The 19488-nt window shown below is 45.7% G+C and overlaps 1 protein-coding gene across 3 annotated transcripts in view; it reads right to left on the bottom strand.

Moving 5' to 3' along the window:
* The window catches only part of IGLON5 (IgLON family member 5), a 418463-nt gene that overhangs the window by 339793 nt on the left and 59182 nt on the right, over positions 1–19488 (bottom strand). The window contains exon 1 of one of the 3 annotated variants that reach the window (XM_029576929.1): positions 955–985. The exons of the other annotated variants lie outside the window; for them this stretch is intronic. Coding sequence (XP_029432789.1) covers positions 955–970 — 16 coding nt within the window. The 5' untranslated portion in view covers positions 971–985. Of the gene's footprint in view, positions 1–954; positions 986–19488 lie in introns of those variants that run through there. 3 annotated transcript variants of the gene reach the window in all.

The raw sequence follows: 19488 nt of genomic DNA, 5'->3' as shown, positions 1-19488 counted from the left end.
CAGCCTCTCACCCTCCCACCCACCACACATCTTCACCTCACATACACAACCTTAAACCCCCTCAACCCTCCCCTTCCTCATGCCACTTCTCTGTAACATACGCCCACTGAGTAGAATATCCCATTGACTTAAGCATCTGTTTTTTGTCTAAGGACAAGAGATCGTAAAACATTTTCCAAAGCTGGGCATACTCATTTGAGACCGATCTAGTTTAACATCCAGTCATTCATTTTGCATTAAAAATATCATTCTAACTTGCTAAAATAGACCCAAAGGGGGCCCACCGTCTATCCAGGTAGCAGAATACATTTCTAAGCTACAAGCAAAGCCAGCCCAAGAAAACAGGAAGTGTCTTTGGATTTGGAAACAGGATCCTTATACCCTTTCTGGGAGCTGAAATTCATACAAGCCCCCTCAGAGGCACAGATTCTGCTCAAATACGTCAGCAAAGTTTGTCACACAGATGCTTTTGGAGTGATTGAAAAGTTGCCAAAATCCACAAAATGTATCAGAAAACAGGACCCAGCTCCATGTGGGTCTAGAAACTAACTTCTTTCTTAAGCCTCAAAGTACCCTAGTAGACACTCATTTTCTGGGGAACAAATCTACCATAAATGTATGTGAACAGAAGGATTTTCCAATCCCTCGAGGTAAAGGAACGTGACTTGTTCGTGTTGTATGAGACCATACTGAAAAGGCAGAAAGCGGCGAGCAGATCTCACATTGTTGGCTTCTGCTTGTATCAGACATGGACTCTTGGCCACATGACCTTGGCTGATGTGCTACAAATCAGAAGATTTTTTGTACATAATGATGGTCTAAAATGTGCCTTACTAGATAATTGAATATTGCAGAAAAAAAGAAATCGCAATGACTGTAGAAGAGAACTGAAGCTTGGCCCTGGAGAACACAGGCAGTAACGCTTCCTTCACCCCAATCTTACCCCAAACGTACCAAGTAGGTGCCACATCCATATGTGCTGTATTTCTGCTTTACAGGTTTCGGTGTGAGGCCTGCATAGGATTCTGATGACAAGCAGTCCAAGCAGAGCCCAACAGCAAGCAATTTCACCATGGACGTAACCACGTTGAAACAGAGCAAAGTGGCTAGATGTAGTCATTTGAAAATCCCCTCCCCCTCCATGTGCATAAAAAGAAGTGCACTGCTTTGTGCCTTTTTTCCCCACACCAGAAAGGGGTGGGCCCTGGAACAGGGTGAGGGCAAGGACAGGAAAGCATACACAGAGGTTTGTTTTTTTTGGAAACCTCTTTCTGGCTGCTCTGAAGCAGGTGAAAAATACTTGGGTGTGAAATGTACCTGCAGCTCCCAGTGGCTCCAACATTTTAAATGGCAATTCTGCAATGTGCTATTACCCGACCTGAGGGGACCCATGGGAACTAAAGTTACTTATGTTTTGCAGCCTGCATGGACTTTCAGCCTCATTTGAGCAGAGTAATTTTGAGTCAGGCCATCTTGCAAAATGCCTTGATGCAAACAGGCCTGGCTGGCACATTCTCCACAATGAATATTTGTCAGATGTGTCTGCATCCTTTTGGTCTCAGAACCAGATTAATTTGCCTATCTTGGTGACCCAGCCTGGAGGTCCAAGGCTGTACGTGTACCAGTGCCATGACTGCATGGGGCTCTGATGAAAATCCACTCTTCAGCTGTCCATGTTCTAGTCATGCTCTACGTGTACAAGTGTAATGCTCGCATGGGGGTTCTGATGACAATCAGCACAGCAGCACCCAGCAGTAGGGTTGAATAACCAAACAGGTGAAGCTTTAAAAAACTAAGTGCACAGCTTTCGTCAGGGATGAAAAAACAGCAAAAGGGAAATTTTTTATGATTCTTTTGTTTTAATTTCCTTGTGCTATTACTGTTGATTTAACATACTTTGTATCTGCTAGAGTCAAATGAAGGAGGATTTTTAATGCCAGGAACTGTAAGTAGTAAAATTCTTGTGAGTAACTCTGTGCCCCATGGAACACATCTGCTAACGCATCTTTAATGCTGTTTTAACGAGAGAAAATAACACTGATTCCTATCGGAATATTCCCTTTTTTTCCTCCCTGTTAAATTAACATTCAAGATTCCTTTTTTTTTTTCTTTTTACACAGATGTTTTAGATGTAATTCTAATGAGCACCGTGATCTTAAATCTTCGCCCAACTGCTGCTAAGAAGGTTCATCCATGGAGGATGGTGTTTTATGGCACTGAGGCAGAAATCTGAGCTGGAGCTTAATAAACCTGACCCTCCAGCTCAGCAAGTTCCTCTCCAAGCAGCAGCACAGCGACAAAAATCAGTTCGGATAATTCGGCTGAAAGCCAGAAACCAGCACAGTCGCTACAGTTGCACTTCTGCAGTCCCAGTTTTGTTTAATTCTTTTGAAGTTGTTTGCATTTAAATCTGTCCATGCCCCTCATTACAATTCTAAGTAAATTACGAGACATACCATGCGAGGCATAACCAGCAGCACCAAATAATAATCACCCTATAATAGAGCTTAACTGGTGTTATCAGCAAGGTCTTTTTTTGGTATACAATAAAGTTTAGATACTGTAAGAGACAAACTAACAGTACCTATTGACTTCTGTTGTAGCCCATAAGAGACATTAGCAGTGGATAATATTAACTGCTATTATACACAATAAGAGACATCTCTCACAACAGCTATTCTTGAGTTCAAATGTCATATATAATAATAGGCAGGTGTACTCATGCTTTCTAGCCGTGGTTCACTCCAACAGTGGCCATAGGGTGGCAGCATCCTATTATTATAATACTGTAGATATTAATGGCAACTTGTGGCCACTGCTGGTAATGCTACCCCTCACCTTTCCTAGAGAAACCAAAGGGCACACACGGAAATGTGGACATGCATGTGGCACCTGGCTGGGTGAGCTTGTGGTGCATGGCTAACTGGGAGTACCTTTACAAGGGGCCAGTGACATTCTGCAGGCTGTACTGTTGTGCCCAATGTTTTTGTAATTTCAGATTTACTGCACCAGCAGCACAGGCCCCCTGCTGATGCCAACATGGTGATTGGCCAGGGGTCCTGGAAACACAAGAGCACACTTGGGTTGGGAGAGCCAATGGACCATGATGCTTGGGCTGCACTGGGCCCATCAGACAGAAGGAAGTTGGGTTCAGCAATGGGAAGATGGAAGAGGGGGGTGGGTGCCATGCATGTGCCGGCTGCAGTTCAGCGCCACAGGCAGAGGCTCAGGAACATGGAAAGTGGTGGAAGCAGTGAGCCCAGAGCCATGTGCAGCTGTCGTGTGCCACATCAGTGGGCTCCAGCAGCAGCATGGGCAACACTCATCATAAGCATGGCGACAAGGCAGGAGGCCACAAACGCAACATGGGCTGACAACCCAAGGCTGAGGCAACAGAGGAAAGTGGTTGCTCTTATGAAAATGGGGAGAGAGAAAGAGAAGAGAGGTAAGAGGTGAGAGAGGTATGGGGCAAAGTGTGAAGGAGGGTGGGAAGATAGGTAAAGGGGAGGCAGGAGTGAGGGGAGTGATTGAAGGAGGTGGGGAATAGAGGAAAGGGGGAGAGAAGAGGAGGTTGCCGGAAGAATGGGTGTTTCAACAGAAAAACTCATTCAATCGCAATACTTTGCTGTTTTTTGCGAGTGTTTTGTTATTTGTGGGATGTTTGAAAGAATTTCCCTTAGCCTTCTGACCTTATGCTTCTTACTGTTCTCAAGATGTTCTTTGGAGAGGATTTCTGCATCACAGTTACTCGTACTCTGATGCTGCTGCTTCCCTGCAGGCAAGGCACAGCAAGAGAGCAGCAACTCAAGAAAAAAAAAAAAAAAAAGCTGGGCTGGATTCCTTCCAGGGGCTGATGCTCACTGTGAACCTTTCCAATCCCCTGAAGGTTATCTTTTATACCACAGCACTGCTAAAACACCACCCAGGCAGAACGCAGTGACTGGCAAGGGGCCACTCTTCTGACAGATTCATTACCCCCATTATTATTACTGTCTAAGACTGGCTGCGTGCAGTACTGCACTAGGTAAACACAGATAAAGCAATACAAGGCTACAATAACTGATTAATGTGGGTGCAAGAAAGAGGTGAGGGCAGTCCCTCCCCCAAAGAGTTTACAATGGAAGTGGGAGAATGGGGAGCCCATGCATTAGCTATGTGAATAGGGGGAGGGACAGGAGCAGATCCCAGGGAAGGCTCTTTTGGACCGTTTGAGGAGGTGCATCCTGATAGAGTAACACATTGCTAAAAATGGATTGAAGGATGGCCAAATATCTATTTACGTCCATCAGCAAATATAACAACTCAGGGACTGACCCTATACTGGTAAACTGGATTGCAAACTGATCAAATGCCATACAACAGAGGGTGAAGGGGGGTGGGTGACCAGTGGGGCAGTAGAGGAAGATCAGTTGGTCAACCATGATCTGCAGGGATTATCTCACTAAATAGTCAACCAGTCCTAACCACAGTCAGAGTACTGTTATACCATGGTTAGCCAGCTTTTATCCCATCCTAGTCAGCCTTTGAGACAGCCACACTTCCCTGCTCTAGTTCTCTTTGTCTCTCCCCAGCCTGCCTGCTCTCCTTTCCCCTGCCTCCCCCTTCCTCCTCTCATGGCTTGGCAATGATTAATCTACATGATGTTCAATCATTTATATGCTTGCCCTCGGTTTGCTCTACATGACCTGATGCACATCCTTGGGATTGCCTTATCTGCTTGAAGCACCCTTATTTACATATCACACACTTCTCATTCAAATCAGGTGGCGTGAATTGAGGAAGGCTGCAGCCAGGGTGAGAACTCACGACAATAGTAGGACATTTAAATCTGATTTCAAGAAGGAATGACTTTTGGTTGGGGGGGGAGGGGGAATTCGGATTAGTGAACTTTCTACTTTAATGAGATTATTTAATTGTGGGAGGAGCGAATCCTAGACAAAAGAAGTTAGAGTGAGAGGTAACACTCTTAATACAATAAGAGATAGCTCCTGCAAGATGCTTGTAATACAAAGCATCTGTGATAAGTTTGCACTTTGGTAGGTGTTTTGTAATAAAATTTGAAAATATTGCCACAGAAAAATACCCCCCCCCCCCCCCCGTTGTCTGCAGTGGAACAGTCCAACATGGTGACACTGGGTAATGGTTAGAAAGGAAAGTGGGGGGGGGGGGGGGGGGGGGGGAGGGGAAACCAATCAAACTGAAGCTCCCAACTTGATTTTGGGTCAGCAGCTCTGCAGTACGTCTTGGGATGGGAGCTAACCATGGTCCTGAAATTGCCAGATCTTCTCTGTACCTGACATGGGACCTAACTCAATAAAGATTTTTTTTTTTCCATAGGCACAGAATGAGAAAAAGTCCTTTTGTAATAAACCTCAGAGACTAGATCAGGAGTTTACAACCCTCGTCCCACAAAAAGATCGGGTTTTAGGGGTACTGAGGCTATGCAAATTAGGCTTGTTCTTAGGTTTTAACACACACACTCACACACACACACACACATGCACTGTACATAAACACAGTTGCTGAATTTCCATTGTGGAGAGTCTGAAAACCAGACCTGTTTGCGGCCCCAGCTGAAAACCCCTGGTGTAGAGCTTTGGCTCTTTGGATGTCCTGGTGGATAAGGATAAAAAGCATCAGAGCAGAAAGAAGCACTTTTCAGGACATTTGCAGAGATTTATCTAGCACTGCTGTATTTTCCTTTAGGACTGGAATCGCTCCAGCTGACAACCTGAAAGGGGTTTCTTTTTTTTTTTTATTGCCGTTGTTGATTTAGTATAGTCCCAGTGTACTTAAAATGAAGGGTCCAATTCTCAAAGGCGTCTCGCCCATTCTGTGTCTGCGAAAAGAGAGACCTGAATGAACCAGGCCCCCTTAATACAGCGGACAAAAACTATTGTTTAACGTTATGATTGGAGCCTCCTGGTCTTTCTAAAGTTGTTTCCCGAAGGTGCAGGGACACAGAGAGACTGCAGTTAAATGCAGAACACAGTGCTATCATTATAGGAGGAAAGGCGGAACGCACTCGAGGTTTCCATTGGGATACATACATCACTCTTAAATTGATGATCAGAACATTTTTAAATAAATTATATAGATGTGTGTGTGTGTTCAAATTGTCAGAAATGTCTGTTTTCTTTGCTAAACTCATTATCTATTCTGTTTTTGCTCCATTTTTAAAGGAGGATAAGTACAGATGGGTTTCTGTTCCCATTGAGAGCCGCCATACCACTAAAAATTGTAACGCGAGCCATCAGCCTTAATGAGAATGCAAATGGTATATGCAACAGCACATGAAGGTAGATAATGAATTAACTTTATGATAACATTCCACTGATAAAAAAAACAAACAAAACTCTTTCCACAGCACAAGTATTGTCTTTTCCAGTGGAAGTAATCCCTGGCTATACAAAACAGCTTTTGCCCGTCCCAGCATGTCCCTGCCTGTACAAGTAATTCATGAGGTATGACCGTTCCATTTATAAACACATCTTGTTACAATCCCAGTATATTTCTTGCTGTGGATAATAATTATTCTGCTAACAACACTTTGATTTGACCTCAGTGCTGGGTATTTTCTTTTTATAAACTCAGCTCCCCTGAGTCACTGGTGAGCCAGCCTACCAAACCCTAATCGTCATAACAGGCTACTTAAAACTTCCTTACAACACCCTCTGGCCAAAGTGCCTGAATCAAAGTTAGGATTCAGGGCATGTTCAGCATTTTCTTCTGTTACCTGGGGCAAGAATAAACCTCGGGTTGGAAAATGCAGGCCCCTGCTATAATTTATTCCACTTAAACACATGTCAATTGAATTTCTCTGAATCTCAGCTGTGGCAAATAAAGACTAATCTCCTGTGCTCTGTCTACGGAGGGGAAAGCTGCAACGTGTCCTGCCTGGTACCGTCCCAGTCTGAGGGCAGCGGCCCTAGCAGCCAGAGAAAAAGAACATTTGATGACTACCAGGACAGAATTCTATCCTGTTCGGTTTCAGGCTTTTCTACAGAAACTTTACGCCGTGCACGTTACAACATAATGCAATACGTAATCAAATTACAAAAATAACCGGCGAAAAGAAAATCATTCTAACATACAGAAGCCCTCTTATCTAATTTGAGCTACAGCTCTTCTCTCTTATCTGCAGAGAGTGCATGATTAAGGCCTTCCTATGTCCCTTCCCACACACACAACCAGAGGATTCTCCGCTGCCTACATCTGCATTTTCAGAATCTGAGAGCCCGATTCATCGAGATCCCCTCCCACAGACATAGACTAGGAGAGAAGCCTTTAGAGACCAGGCCCAGATTTAAGCCTTCTGTCAAAATGCAAAGCCAGAGAGGGTGTGCGTGTTGATGGCCCAATGACAAGACCAGATGGGAAAGGGTAAGGAGAAAGAATCCTGCATGACGGTTCTGATGAGAGCTGGATCAGGAGAGGTTAAGGAAGACGGTGCATGACGAGTGCCAAATAGCAAGCAGTAAGAGACAGGGTACAGTGACTCTTCTGTGCAAACTCAAGCAGACTGGAAAGGAATAAGGAGAAAGTTCTCGAAGATGGTTTCACACAAACATGAGCAGAGATGGCATAAGCCTTAGGGCAGTGGAGCGGGCAGCAGCCAACAGGCAGGCTGGGTGGTTTTTTCCGCCATGATGTCTTCTGTGCACCCAGGAACCTGCTTAACCAGCCTAAGGGAAAGGAGCCAGTGCAGAGCTCCGCCACAGATGCCTCCTCCCCAGTATAAAACCTAAACGCATCACAAGAGAAAGGTTTACCAAAACTGCTGCAAGGAAGCACTTTCTCATGAATCAATTCCTTTTCCTATTACTCTAATTGCTTCCAACATTTAATGCATTATAGCGGACGCCTTTGTCTGGGCAGGAAAAATAGCTTGACTGATTCCCCCCTTCCCTCCCTCTTTCCTGCTGTCAGCGAGCCTTTCTGGCTTCAGTGTCTCTCTCTGCCCCCGAACGCATGGCTGGACCTGCCGCCGGGTCCTCTGCTGCAGCACTCTCTCCCTGGACCCGGGCCTGCTGGGAGATCCCTTTCCTTTGTCGTTCTACTCCGACAGCGGGGAAGTGCAAGTCTCACTGGCTGGAACTCCTTTAGTTTAAAGACACGGAGCTTTATCGCTGAGCCTCAACATGTTACAAACATTCTCAGCCAAGCAGTAGGCTCCGCGAATTAACACATCCCATGCCCAGCCCCTTTCTTCTCTAGAAAGATGGCAGCTGGTGCAGATGTGCGCTGTGATGTCACCTTATCACCCTGATGCATGGTCCCATACCAGCACTGGCATGTCATCTCGCTGCAGTGCTACGAATTCTAATAAAGAAGGTGGCAGCTGGTGCAGATGTGCACTGTGATGTCACCTTATCACCCTGATGCATGGTCACATACCAGCACTGGGACGTCATCTCGCTGCAGTGCTACGAATTCTAATAAAGAAGGTGGCAGCTGGTGCAGATGTGCGCAGTGATGTCATCTGATACCACTGTGATGTGCAGGCTTGTAAAGATATTCTTCATAAGAACATAAGAACATGCCATACTGGGTCAGACCAAGGGTCCATCAAGCCCAGCATCCTGTCTCCAACAGTGGTCAATCCAGGCCATAAAAACCTGGCAAGTACCTAAAATCTAAGTCTATTCCATGTTACCGTTGCTAGTAATGGCAGTGGCTATTTTCTAAGTCAACTTAATTAATAGCAGGTAATGGACATCTCCAAGAACTTATCCAATCCTTTTTTAAACCCAGCTACACTAACTGCACTAACCACATCCTCTGGCAACAAATTCCAGAGTTTAATTGTGCGTTGGGTAAAAAAGAACTTTCTCCGATTAGTTTTGAATGTGCCACATGCTAACTTCATGGAGTGCCCCCTAGTCTTTCTATTATTCGAAAGAGTAAATAACTGATTCACATTTACCCGTTCTAGACCTCTCGTGATTTTAAAGACCTCTATCATATCCCCCCTCAGCCGTCTCTTCTCCAGGCTGAAAAGTCCTAACCTCTTCAGCCTTTCCTCATCGGGGAGCAGTTCCATTCCCTTTATCATTTTGGTTGCCCTTCTCTGTACCTTCTCCATCTCAATTATATCTTTTTTGAGATGCAGCGACCAGAACTGTATACAGTATTCAAGGTGCTGTCTCACCATGGAGTGAAACAGAGGCATTATGACATTTTCCGTTTTATTCACCATTCCCTTTCTAATAATTCCCAACATTCTGTTTGCTTTTTTGACTGCCGCAGCACACTGCACCGACGATTTCAATGTGTTATCCACTATGACACCTAGATCTCTTTCTTGGGTGGTAGCTCCTAATATGGAACCTATACCTGAATGTAATCCACTTTGAAGCACTGAAAAAAGTGTGAAAAGTGGAATATAAATAAAAATAATACAGAAATAAATAAATAAATAAATAAATAACTACAGCAAGGGTTATTTTTCCCTATATGCATCTCCTTGCACTTATCCACATTAAATTTCATCTGCCATTTGGATGCCCAATTTTCCAGTCTCAGAAGTTCTTCCTGCAATTTATCACAATCTGCTTGTGATTTAACTACTCTGAACAATTTTGTATCATCTGCAAATTTGATTACCTCACTCATCATATTTCTTTCCAGATCATTTATAAATATATTAAAAAGTACGGGTCCCAAAAGAGATCCATGAGGCACTCCACTGTCCACTCCCTTCCACTGAGAAAATTGTCCATTTAATCCTACTCTCTGTTTCCTGTCTTTTAGCCAGTTTGTAATCCACGAAAGGACATCGCCACCTATCCCATGACTTTTTACTTTTCCTAGAAGCCTCTCATGAGGAACTTTGTCAAACACCTTCTGAAAATCCAAATACACTACATCTACCGATTCACCTTTATTACATGTAAATTGAAGCAGATTTGTTAGGAAATACTTGCCCTGGGTAAAACCATGCTGACTTTGTTCCATTAAACCATGTCTTTCTATATGTTCTGTGATTTTGATATTTAGAACACTTTCCACTATTTGTCCTGGCACTGAAGTCAAGCTAACTGGTCTGTAGTTTCCTGGATTGCCCCTGGAGCCCTTTTTAAATATTGGGGTTACATTGGCCACCCTCCAGTCTTCAGGTACAATGGATGATTTTAATGATAGGTTACAAATTTTTACTAATAGGTCTGAAATTTCATTTTTTAGTTCCCTCAGAACCCTGGGGTGTATACCATCTGGTCCAGGTAATTTACTACTCTTAGGTTTGTCAATCAGGCTTACCACATCTTCTAGGTTCACTGTGATTTGGTTCAGTCCATCTGAATCATTACCCATGAAAACCTTCTCCAGTACGGGTACCTCCCCAACATCCTCTTCAGTAATCCATCCAGACACATTCGATATTCTTCTGGGCACAAACAGCGCTGCTCCGCCATTCAACCTTCTGGGCACAAACAGCGGAGGAGCACTCTTTGCGCCCAGAAGAATATCGAATGTGTCTGGATGGATTACTGAGAGTAATTTTTGCACACCGACGTACAATTTGAAAAGGAAATATCCCCTGAAGAAAGGTCTTGTTTCGGACCTGAAACGTGGCTGCGTTGGGCTATCCTTGATACCAGATAAGTCGGGACATTAATTTTACAAGCATGCTTTTTTAAAAAAAATGATTTTTGTCGTATGAAAAACAAACAAAAAAGAATAAGGGGTAGATTTTATAAATTTGCGTGAGCGCGTACTTTTGTTCGCTCACCAGGCGCAAACAAAAGTACGCTGGATTTTATAAGATACGCGCGTAGCCACGCGTATCTCATAAAATCCGGGGTCGGCGCTCGCAAGGGGTTGCACATTTGTGCAACTTGCGCGTGCCGAGCCCGGCGCGCGCTGCCTGTTCCTTCTGAGGCCTCTCCGAAATCAGAGCGGCCTCGGAGGGAACTTTCTTTCCACCCCCCCCCGCACCTTCCCCTCCCTTCCCCTACCTAACCCACCCCCCCGGCCCTATCTAAACCCCCCTGCCTTCGTTGGCAGATTTACACCTGCTGAAAGCAGGCGTAAATCTGCGTGTGCCAGCGGGTTGCTGGCGCGTCATCACCTGACCCGGGGGCTGGTCCGGAGGCCTCGACCACGCCCCATCTTACTTCTTAGACTTCTGGCATTAGCATACAAACATTTCAAAATTTGATTTTTGTTTGTATTTTCATTCTGCTTTTTAATTGATAGGGATAAGTTACAATTTTTTAGCTCAGGTGAGTTTTTAGTTACAGGCACTTGGACTGCTTTTCTAATTATTGGAACCTCACTGTCGGGATGCCCTAATTCTAATGCATCATTAGTATCCTTTGAAGATACCTCTCTCCGAACCATGCGCTGCTGAGCGACTGTTGGCTTTCCCCTTTGTTCTAGTTTAAAAGCTGCTCTATCTCCTTTTTAAAGGTTAGCGCCAGCAGTCTGGTTCCACCCTGGTTAAGGTGGAGCCCATCCCTTCAGAAGAGACTCCCCCTTCCCCAAAAGGTTCCCCAGTTCCTAACAAAACTGAATCCCTCTTCCTTGCACCATCGTCTCATCCACGCATTGAGACTCTGGAGCTCTGCCTGCCTCTGGTGACCTGCGCGTGGAACAGGGAGCATTTCAGAGAATGCTACCCTGGAGGTTCTGGATTTAAGCTTCCTACCTAAGATCCTAAATTTGGCTTCCAGAAGCTCCCTCCCACATTTTCCTGTCGTTGGTGCCCACATGTACCATGACAGTCGGCTCCTCCCCAGCACTGTCTAAAATCCTATCTAGGTGATGTGTAAGGTCCGCCACCTTCGCACCAGGTAGGCATGTTACCAGGCGATCCTCACGCCCACCCGCCACCAGCCGTCTACATTCCTAATAATCGAATCACCAACTATGATGGCCGACCTAACCCTTCCCTCCTGGGCAGTAGGCCCTGGGGAGATATCCTCAGTGCGAAAGGACAATGCATCACCTGGAGAGCAGGTCCTCGCTGCAGGATCTTTTCCTGCTGCACCAGGTTGATGCTCTCCCTTCATGAGACCTTCTTCCTTCAAGGCAGCACCAGGGCTGCCAGTCTGAAGTTGGGACTTGGCTACTATGTCTCTGAAGGTCTCATCTATATACCTCTCTGTGTCCCTCAGCTCCTCCAGGTCTGCCACTCTAGTCTCCAGAGATCGGACTCGTTCTCTGAGAGCCAGGAGCTCTTTGCAACGCATGCACATGTACAATTTCTCACCGGCTGTTAAAAAATCATACATGTGACACTTGATGCAAAAGACTGGGAAACCCCCCTCTTGCTGCTGGACTGCTGCCTTCATCTCAAATTTGTTCAGTTCCTACTTAAGTTTTAGGTTGCTATGGGAGTAGGAATGTGTCTAATTAATGTCTTTTAAATGTATTAGTGAATTCACTATATGTGTGGTAGTGGCCTACAGGGGAATGATCAAACTCTCAGTAAGGTTTTCTTTTTTTTCTGTGAAAGTGGCACCTGCCTATAAATTAAAGGTTGAGCTAGGAGTGGGTAGGTGAGGGGTGGGAGGGTTGGGAAATACAAACAGTAACTTCCTTTCAGCCACCAGCAAGGTGATCCTCTCCTCTCAGTGCTCCCACTGGATTGTGGGTTACTGAGCTCTTCCCCTGCAATATATATTGTGCTTCTAAGGTAACTTCACGGCAGTAAGGGCTACCTTGTAGCGTCAGGTCTTCAGGAGCAGATTCCAGCCAGTCCTGGCTTAATCCCCATTGTTGTTCTTTGAAACACTGAAAGTGAAAGTCCAGAAATACAGTGGGAATCCACACCCAGAACTGGCTCGGTCTCTGATGACAGCTGATGCCAATAGTCCAGCCAAGGCCAGATCTACTTCTAATGCTTTCAGCAAAGGAAGGGACACATGCTGAGTCCCCCCCTCCCCCCCCCATGACATTTTCATCCTGCAGTAACCAAATGTTTTAAACCAGCAACATCAAGCAGCAGTCACAGAAGATTCTCCGAAAAGTTTTCATTGTACTTCTTTCACTGGTGGGACAAGGCTTAGGATGTCAGTCCTTACATAATTGCAGTGCTGTGCTCACCAGACTACGGTTCCCCATTAGCCAATCCGCTCTCTTGGCTTCCAGATTTCAGAGAGCGAGGCAGAAGGTACACGATGCACCAGGATCTATCGGAAAGTTCTGATAGGCCTGAAAGTGAAAGAAGAATTGACAGGAAGCCCCTGTCCCGCCCAACAGAGCACTTGGTCTGCTGAGGTCACCACTGGCCCTGTTTCACTTGATTTCCAAGTGACAGTTTTATTAAGCGGATTGATGGCTTTGCGCTGGTTGCAGGAGCTGGTTGTGGGACAATAGGGTTTGGAAAGCTGCCAGCCAGTCAAGCATCAGTGCTGCTTGCTATCAATGCACTTTATGCTATAGCAAAAATGAGCTTCACCTTTCAGCTCCCCTATTTATAATCCTTTGGGGTGAGGGGTGTGGGCTGCCCTAAAACAGAAATTTAGAAAGGTTTTGTCTGGGAAGACAGGAAAATGTTAACTGCAACAGCATCAGGCTCAGATCTTTAAATCCACAAAGCAAACTGTGATGAAGTATTTTTAGAAGCCAGTTAGTCCTTCAGAAGATTTCTCTTGTAAATATAATTATGGATCGTGAAAAAAACCCCCACCTTCGGAATGGATTCATCTGGGACAGACGGGAAAAAAAAAAGAGATCAGGCCACAGGTGGAAGAAAACGGCATCTGCAAAGCTCTGAGGCCTGGTTTTGCTCCTCAGTTGGAACTACAAATCCATAGATGCACTGGAGATTAAACTGGGACTGGATGATCCTGTCCTGAGGACCTGGAGCCATCACGTCACCTTAGGAGAGATGGAAAGAAAGACAGACAGTCCGATCTGGTGTCCCCATGGGGGCCAGCGCTGTGGTGTCTCTCTATTTGGAGGAAATGGCGTTGAAGGCATTATCCCTGCCCCTGACAGCTGGGGCAGTGGTTGGGAGACATTGACTGCATGGCGTGTGAGACAAGCTCTAATTCTACGCTTGCCTGGTCTGACCCCCTAGCAATTGAAACAGAGCAGCAGTAAAGTTTTCAGTGCAAGCCGGGGACAAGCCACTGATCACTGTGTGCCCCTGGTCCTGGGTGTCATGGGAAGTGTGTGTGTGCCTGCATACGTGTCTGAATGACACTCTGTGTGTTGAGTGTATGTGTACCAGAATACAGCATCATCTGCTACTAACAATCTCTTCAGACTGGATAACTTTCCAAACGGACAATCCTTCCAAATATCAACTTGCCTGTTCCCTTCATCATTGTGCTCTTATTTTCAGTTCTCCTCTCTTTCCAGCCTAACCAACTCAGGGGGTGGAAGACTGTGTTGCTGAGTTTGTCCCCTTCAGAGCTGAATTGATTTAAGGGAACAACGGTAGCAGAAATTCCATCAAATCTCCGTTAAAAAAAAAAAAAATTCAGGCGGCAGGCATCACTGGGCTGAGAGGAAGCTGGAGGAAATCCTGGAGTTTGAGGGGCAATCCACCAAGCTGCTGCACACTAAGCATTTCTTATTACCCTACACTAGATCACCACTAGAGAGGCGACAGAGAGGGAATGCAAGACATTTGAGTACGGTATTGATTTCCGTTCAGCCAAAGCTGTGGCGCCATGTGAAAGAGGTCCGGTGGGGTGGGGGAGGGGGTCACCAGCTGTGGCACAGATCTTCCTCCCTCTTCCTCGTAGGTTTTGCAATTTTGCCTCAGACACATTCCCTGGTTGGTTGCAATGTACTGGACAGCATTCGATGTTGATTTGCCTTCCTTAGGCCTGAATGTTAATTGAATATCAGTACCCTGGCAGCTGCTGCTGCCCCTCTCCCCCTTGTCTCCTTGCACAGCCTGCAAGATACCTGCAGTGAGCTGTCCCCAACTTTATCCACATTCTCTGCCAGATACTGAATCCTGCGCTTTTTCACTCTCCTTGTATGAAAGAAAAATGTTGGGTTGAAAAATCAGGGATGGGGAATGGCCTCCAACCTGTTGGGATCCAGGTCCACATCTTGCCATTGTTTCACTAAAATATACCACCAGTATTGGCAGATTCAAACAAAGGATGAACCCCGGAATATGTCGGATATTGGAGCAGATCTGCACATATCTGAACTAAGAGAACATGAAGAGTTAAATCAAGTTGCGCATAGCCTGGATTTAACATGCATGCAGCCACCACTGGGGTGGAAAGCCTCATTATCAATTCTGGGGTTTGCCATGTATGACAGCTTCCTGCCCCCTATGTCCCAAATGTTTGTGTGTAATTTTAATGACATCATGTATTATAGAGAGACCCAGGGCTAAGGTTCATCGCCAAGAAAATCTAAGCAGGTATCCCCTCCACCGGAGCTGGATTTTCGGTGAGAGGAGGATTAAAGCAAGCAAAACAGCTTTCCCTATATGGTGGAAGGTAGGAAAGTGCCTATTAGAGATGTGTATGGAAAAGATTTTTGGTTTGGTTCGTTTGGTGCAGCAAATTATTTTGTTTGGTTCAGGGTAAAAAAAAAAAGATAAATCTTTTTGTGTCGTTTGATCATTCTTTTCCCTTTAAAGTCAATGGGAGAAGCAATGCAAAGTAGTTTGGGCTCAAAAACCGGGGCTTTCTATGCAGGTTTACTGCAACTTGCAGGCAGGCAGCAGAGTGAAGAGCACCCCAAGACACCAAGAGTGGCATGAATAGCTCAAGGCACCTAAAGAGGGAAATGTGGTACCAACAGGGACGTCAACATCCCAAGGCACACCAAGGCAGTAAGCGTGCAAAGAAGCACAAACATAGGCACGAATAGTACCCCAAGGTGTTTGAGAAGGTCTTATCATCTGTGTCATTTGTAGCCAATCAGAATGCCCCAGGCAATTTCCAAAGACAAGTTATGAAGAGCTCACCTCTCCAGGAGCTCCACCTGGGAGGTTCCCCTTCTCATGGAGCTGCTGCCCATCCTTCATGCTCCAGTGAAAATGCCCTGCTATTTTTCTGGTCCCGTCTACCAGTTCATTCAGGACTAAGCAGCTGTGTTTCTCCTTGGCTCCCAGGGCATCCTTTACTGCCAGGTGCAGCAAGTGTGCAGAGCAATAATCCCCACATAGCCTCCATCTTCTCCTGTCTTGTTCATGTTAGCAACACTGTCTTAGAACAAAAATACTGTCTCGCTGCTCTAGCTGCAATCCCTCCATCATCTTCCTGATTGATGCTAAGATATTGACTGAGCTATGGCTGATAACTGTCAATTAGATGTGCGGCACAACTCACCTGTACCCTCCTGATCTACCCTACTAGAGCTGCTGCCTGCCCTTGCCTCAGCCAGCTGCCACCAGTGTGCTGTCAGGGAGAGGCAGGCATGTGTCGCATTCTGGCTGGTCCAGAACACTACCCCTCTCCTCTTTGGCCAGCTGTGCCTGCATGCAAGCATGGCACTAAGTGAACAGCATGAGGATAACCTGTCTACTAAATGTGGTCCAGGAGGGCAGGTTGTAATTAAGGGATAAAATGTGGCGTCACTTAAATCCCACGTTCTCCATGATCTACAAGTGCTGATCATCCAGGACAATCATTTCCCTGTTGCACTGTCACCTCCTTTGATGATGCCTGCCTCTGAATATGGGACAATGATGCTCCATGGTGGCTTGCCACTGACATGGGGCTGGAGGCTGCCTGCTTGCCACCTCACTGGAAGAATGAACATAAGAACATAAGAAATTGCCATGCTGGGTCAGACCAGGAGGTAGTCGTCACCTTTTCTCTGGCTTTCTTGCTGCTGCTTTGAATGGTAGACAGAGTCCCCAGGCTAGTACTGCTGGCATCCCCTGAAATCAACCCTAATGGGTGTTTTTTTTTTTATTAAATGATGCTACATGCCAGATGGACTAGTTTTTGTCCTTTACTGATAGCACTGCAACAGTGAAAGCATTCTGCAGAATGCTGGTCCTGCCTAACTCTAAAATGCCTCCACACCTTTGATGTCTTGTGGGATCTTCTCTCCCTTTGTAAGGCATTTGTGTGCAGTGCTGGCCTCTTGCCAGCAGGGGCCCTCAGTGGGTCATGGTGTTGGCTGCTTAATTCCATGGTTTGGATGTTCTTCTGGCAGCCATGCCACTACCTTAAAAGTCTGCCTCACTCTTTGCCTCAGCTTGGAGTTATTCTTGCTCCTTGCTGTGGTCTTTTAGTTCTTGTATCCTTGACTTAGTCCTTGCTGTAGAGTTAAGCCCTAGTTTAGTGGCCTTAATGCCTTGCCTGAGTCTGTTCCGTTTGCTTGTTTGTCTTGTCTGTCTGGCCCCAGTTTGGGCAGCCTTCCTAGTTTGGTGCATGCTCTAGCCCTATATGTGTTGGCTGTTTTAGCTTTGCTCTTGTCTGTTTGTTCCTGTTTTGTGGTGCACCTTCTGTTTCATGTTTGTTTGTGGGCACTCTCCCATTCTGTTTGTTCCCATGGCCAGCTGATTTTGTGGGTGCTTTTCTATCCCCATGTGTACTACCAGCTACCAGAACCTGAAGACTCAACCCGAGGAGGAGGTGACCAGTCAGACAGATGATCCTGTTATCGAACCAGTCGTGTCCCAGGTCTAGCCTTCTCCTGCCAAGGGGTTACCCTTAAGTGGTGATGGTGCCCTGACACCTTTCTGGATTCTTAGGTGCTGCTGCTGGGGCTGGGGTTGAGAACTGACCAGGAGGAAAAAGGACAGGGTCATCTCTCATGCTTTTGACTATCTAGGGGATGCTCTTTGCCCTGGCAGTATCACTTTCTGCTTCCTGTGGCTGTCACTAGAGGATAGCATGTTAGTAACTGGACTCCCAAACCATCCTGAACTACCAGACGTTCAGTAACCACTGAGTCTGAGAAACCCTCATATGATTTATCTAACTCAGTTATTTCTTTAGGCTCTGCTGTAGACACCGCTCAGGATGAATCAGAGGGGAACGTTGAGCTGCTTTTGGGTGCTCCACTCTTGTTGCCCTCAGCTCTCCATTACTGATGCAATCCACCATTGACTTGGCTTCTTCTGTCCCTGCACTATAGGAAGAAAGATGACAGTGGGAGAAGGTGGCAGATGTTCTTCCAGCTTGAGCTTCTTCTTGCCCGATTCTGCCTGTGGTTTCCCCCTGCTTAAAAAAAAAATCTCTCTTTATCTTGGATAAGGGACTCCTGGTCTTGCTACTATCAATAGCGCTACTAGTGATCATCCCGAGTCTCCGCTCTTTTTGGAAGAAAAGCCTTCTCTTTTCCTCTGCCATTGCTGATGCTATTAAAGCCTTGCCTACTTTTAGCTCCCTGTGGCATGAGAATATTTGAAACAGTCACTCGCTCACTAGTAGTGGCTAGAGGTTGTTTGTGTTATAAACCTCCACCCCCCTAGGTTTCTTTTTAGATAGTTAGGGACCTTTGTTTTCAGTTTTTATTTTATTTTACCTGGTATTTTCAATGTTATAACAAAAAAAAAAAGGCAGTGGAAAATGACTTGGATATATATAACGCACAGGAGAAAAATCAGTGGAAAAGTTATTTTTTGTTTTAACATTGAAATTCTCAGACAAAATAAAAGAAACACTGCAAATGAAGGTCCCTATAGATAGTGCAGGATAGAAATATTTTAAAATAAATGTTATATACTCGGGATCACGTGATGTGGTGAGTGCGTGAAGGCGTGTTCTTCTGCTGCTCCAGGGCCCCACTCCCCATATCCACTAAAAACGGTTCCTTTACTGTGGCGATCTCACTAACCTGCAGTGCTCTGAGCCAATTAAAGGTCCCTCCTTTTGAGCAATGGTGTCTGGGTGCTCCTACTTGCTGCGGATGGAAGCAAGATGGCTAACGCTGCCAGAAATCCTCCTTTGCCCCGTTTGCCTACCAATGAGTCGGGTGAAATTGTTGTGATCATATTGACGGCGATGGATGAGAATGTTATGGTAGGGGACCCTTGGACCGGCTAGAGTGTAGCAAGGATCCACTGGAGGTAGGCCTGCAGTGGAACTTGTAGCCGGCAGTAGGGCACAGGACCAGGAGACCAGTTAAGACCTTCACCTATACCAGCCCTCGTTCCCCGCAAGTTGAGCCCTTGGGTACCGGGGTCAGCAGGACTTAGGCGAGGGTCTCCTGGCACAGAGAATACCAAGTACAGTCCGAGTCAAGGCAGGTAGCAGTATGGAAGTAACAGGGAAAGTCGATATGGATGGAATCCTGTAGAGGATACTATGTATTCCAAGAACGGCAGAGATTCTTGTTTGAATAGGCATTTTTCTAATTTGGCGAACAAGTGGTTGTCTCGAAGTCTTTGTAACACTTGCTTAACTTGCTGTTGAGTATATTAGTATGTCATCTAGATAAACGATGACGGAAGAGTGGAGCATGTCATGTAGAACTTCATTCTTCAGGTTTTGGAAAACTGCAGGGGCATTACACAACCCAAAAGGCTTTTTGCAAATGACTCTGCTCGACGTAAGACCTTTGCAGCAGTGTGTTCTAATCTGGTGCATCACCATCTACGATTTA

The sequence above is a fragment of the Rhinatrema bivittatum genome, chromosome 14 (genome assembly GCF_901001135.1).
Source record: "Rhinatrema bivittatum chromosome 14, aRhiBiv1.1, whole genome shotgun sequence".
Taxonomy (NCBI): Eukaryota; Metazoa; Chordata; class Amphibia; order Gymnophiona; family Rhinatrematidae; genus Rhinatrema; species Rhinatrema bivittatum.
The sequence above is the reverse complement of the archived record's forward strand: the minus strand, read 5'-3'. Positions and strand labels throughout refer to the sequence as shown.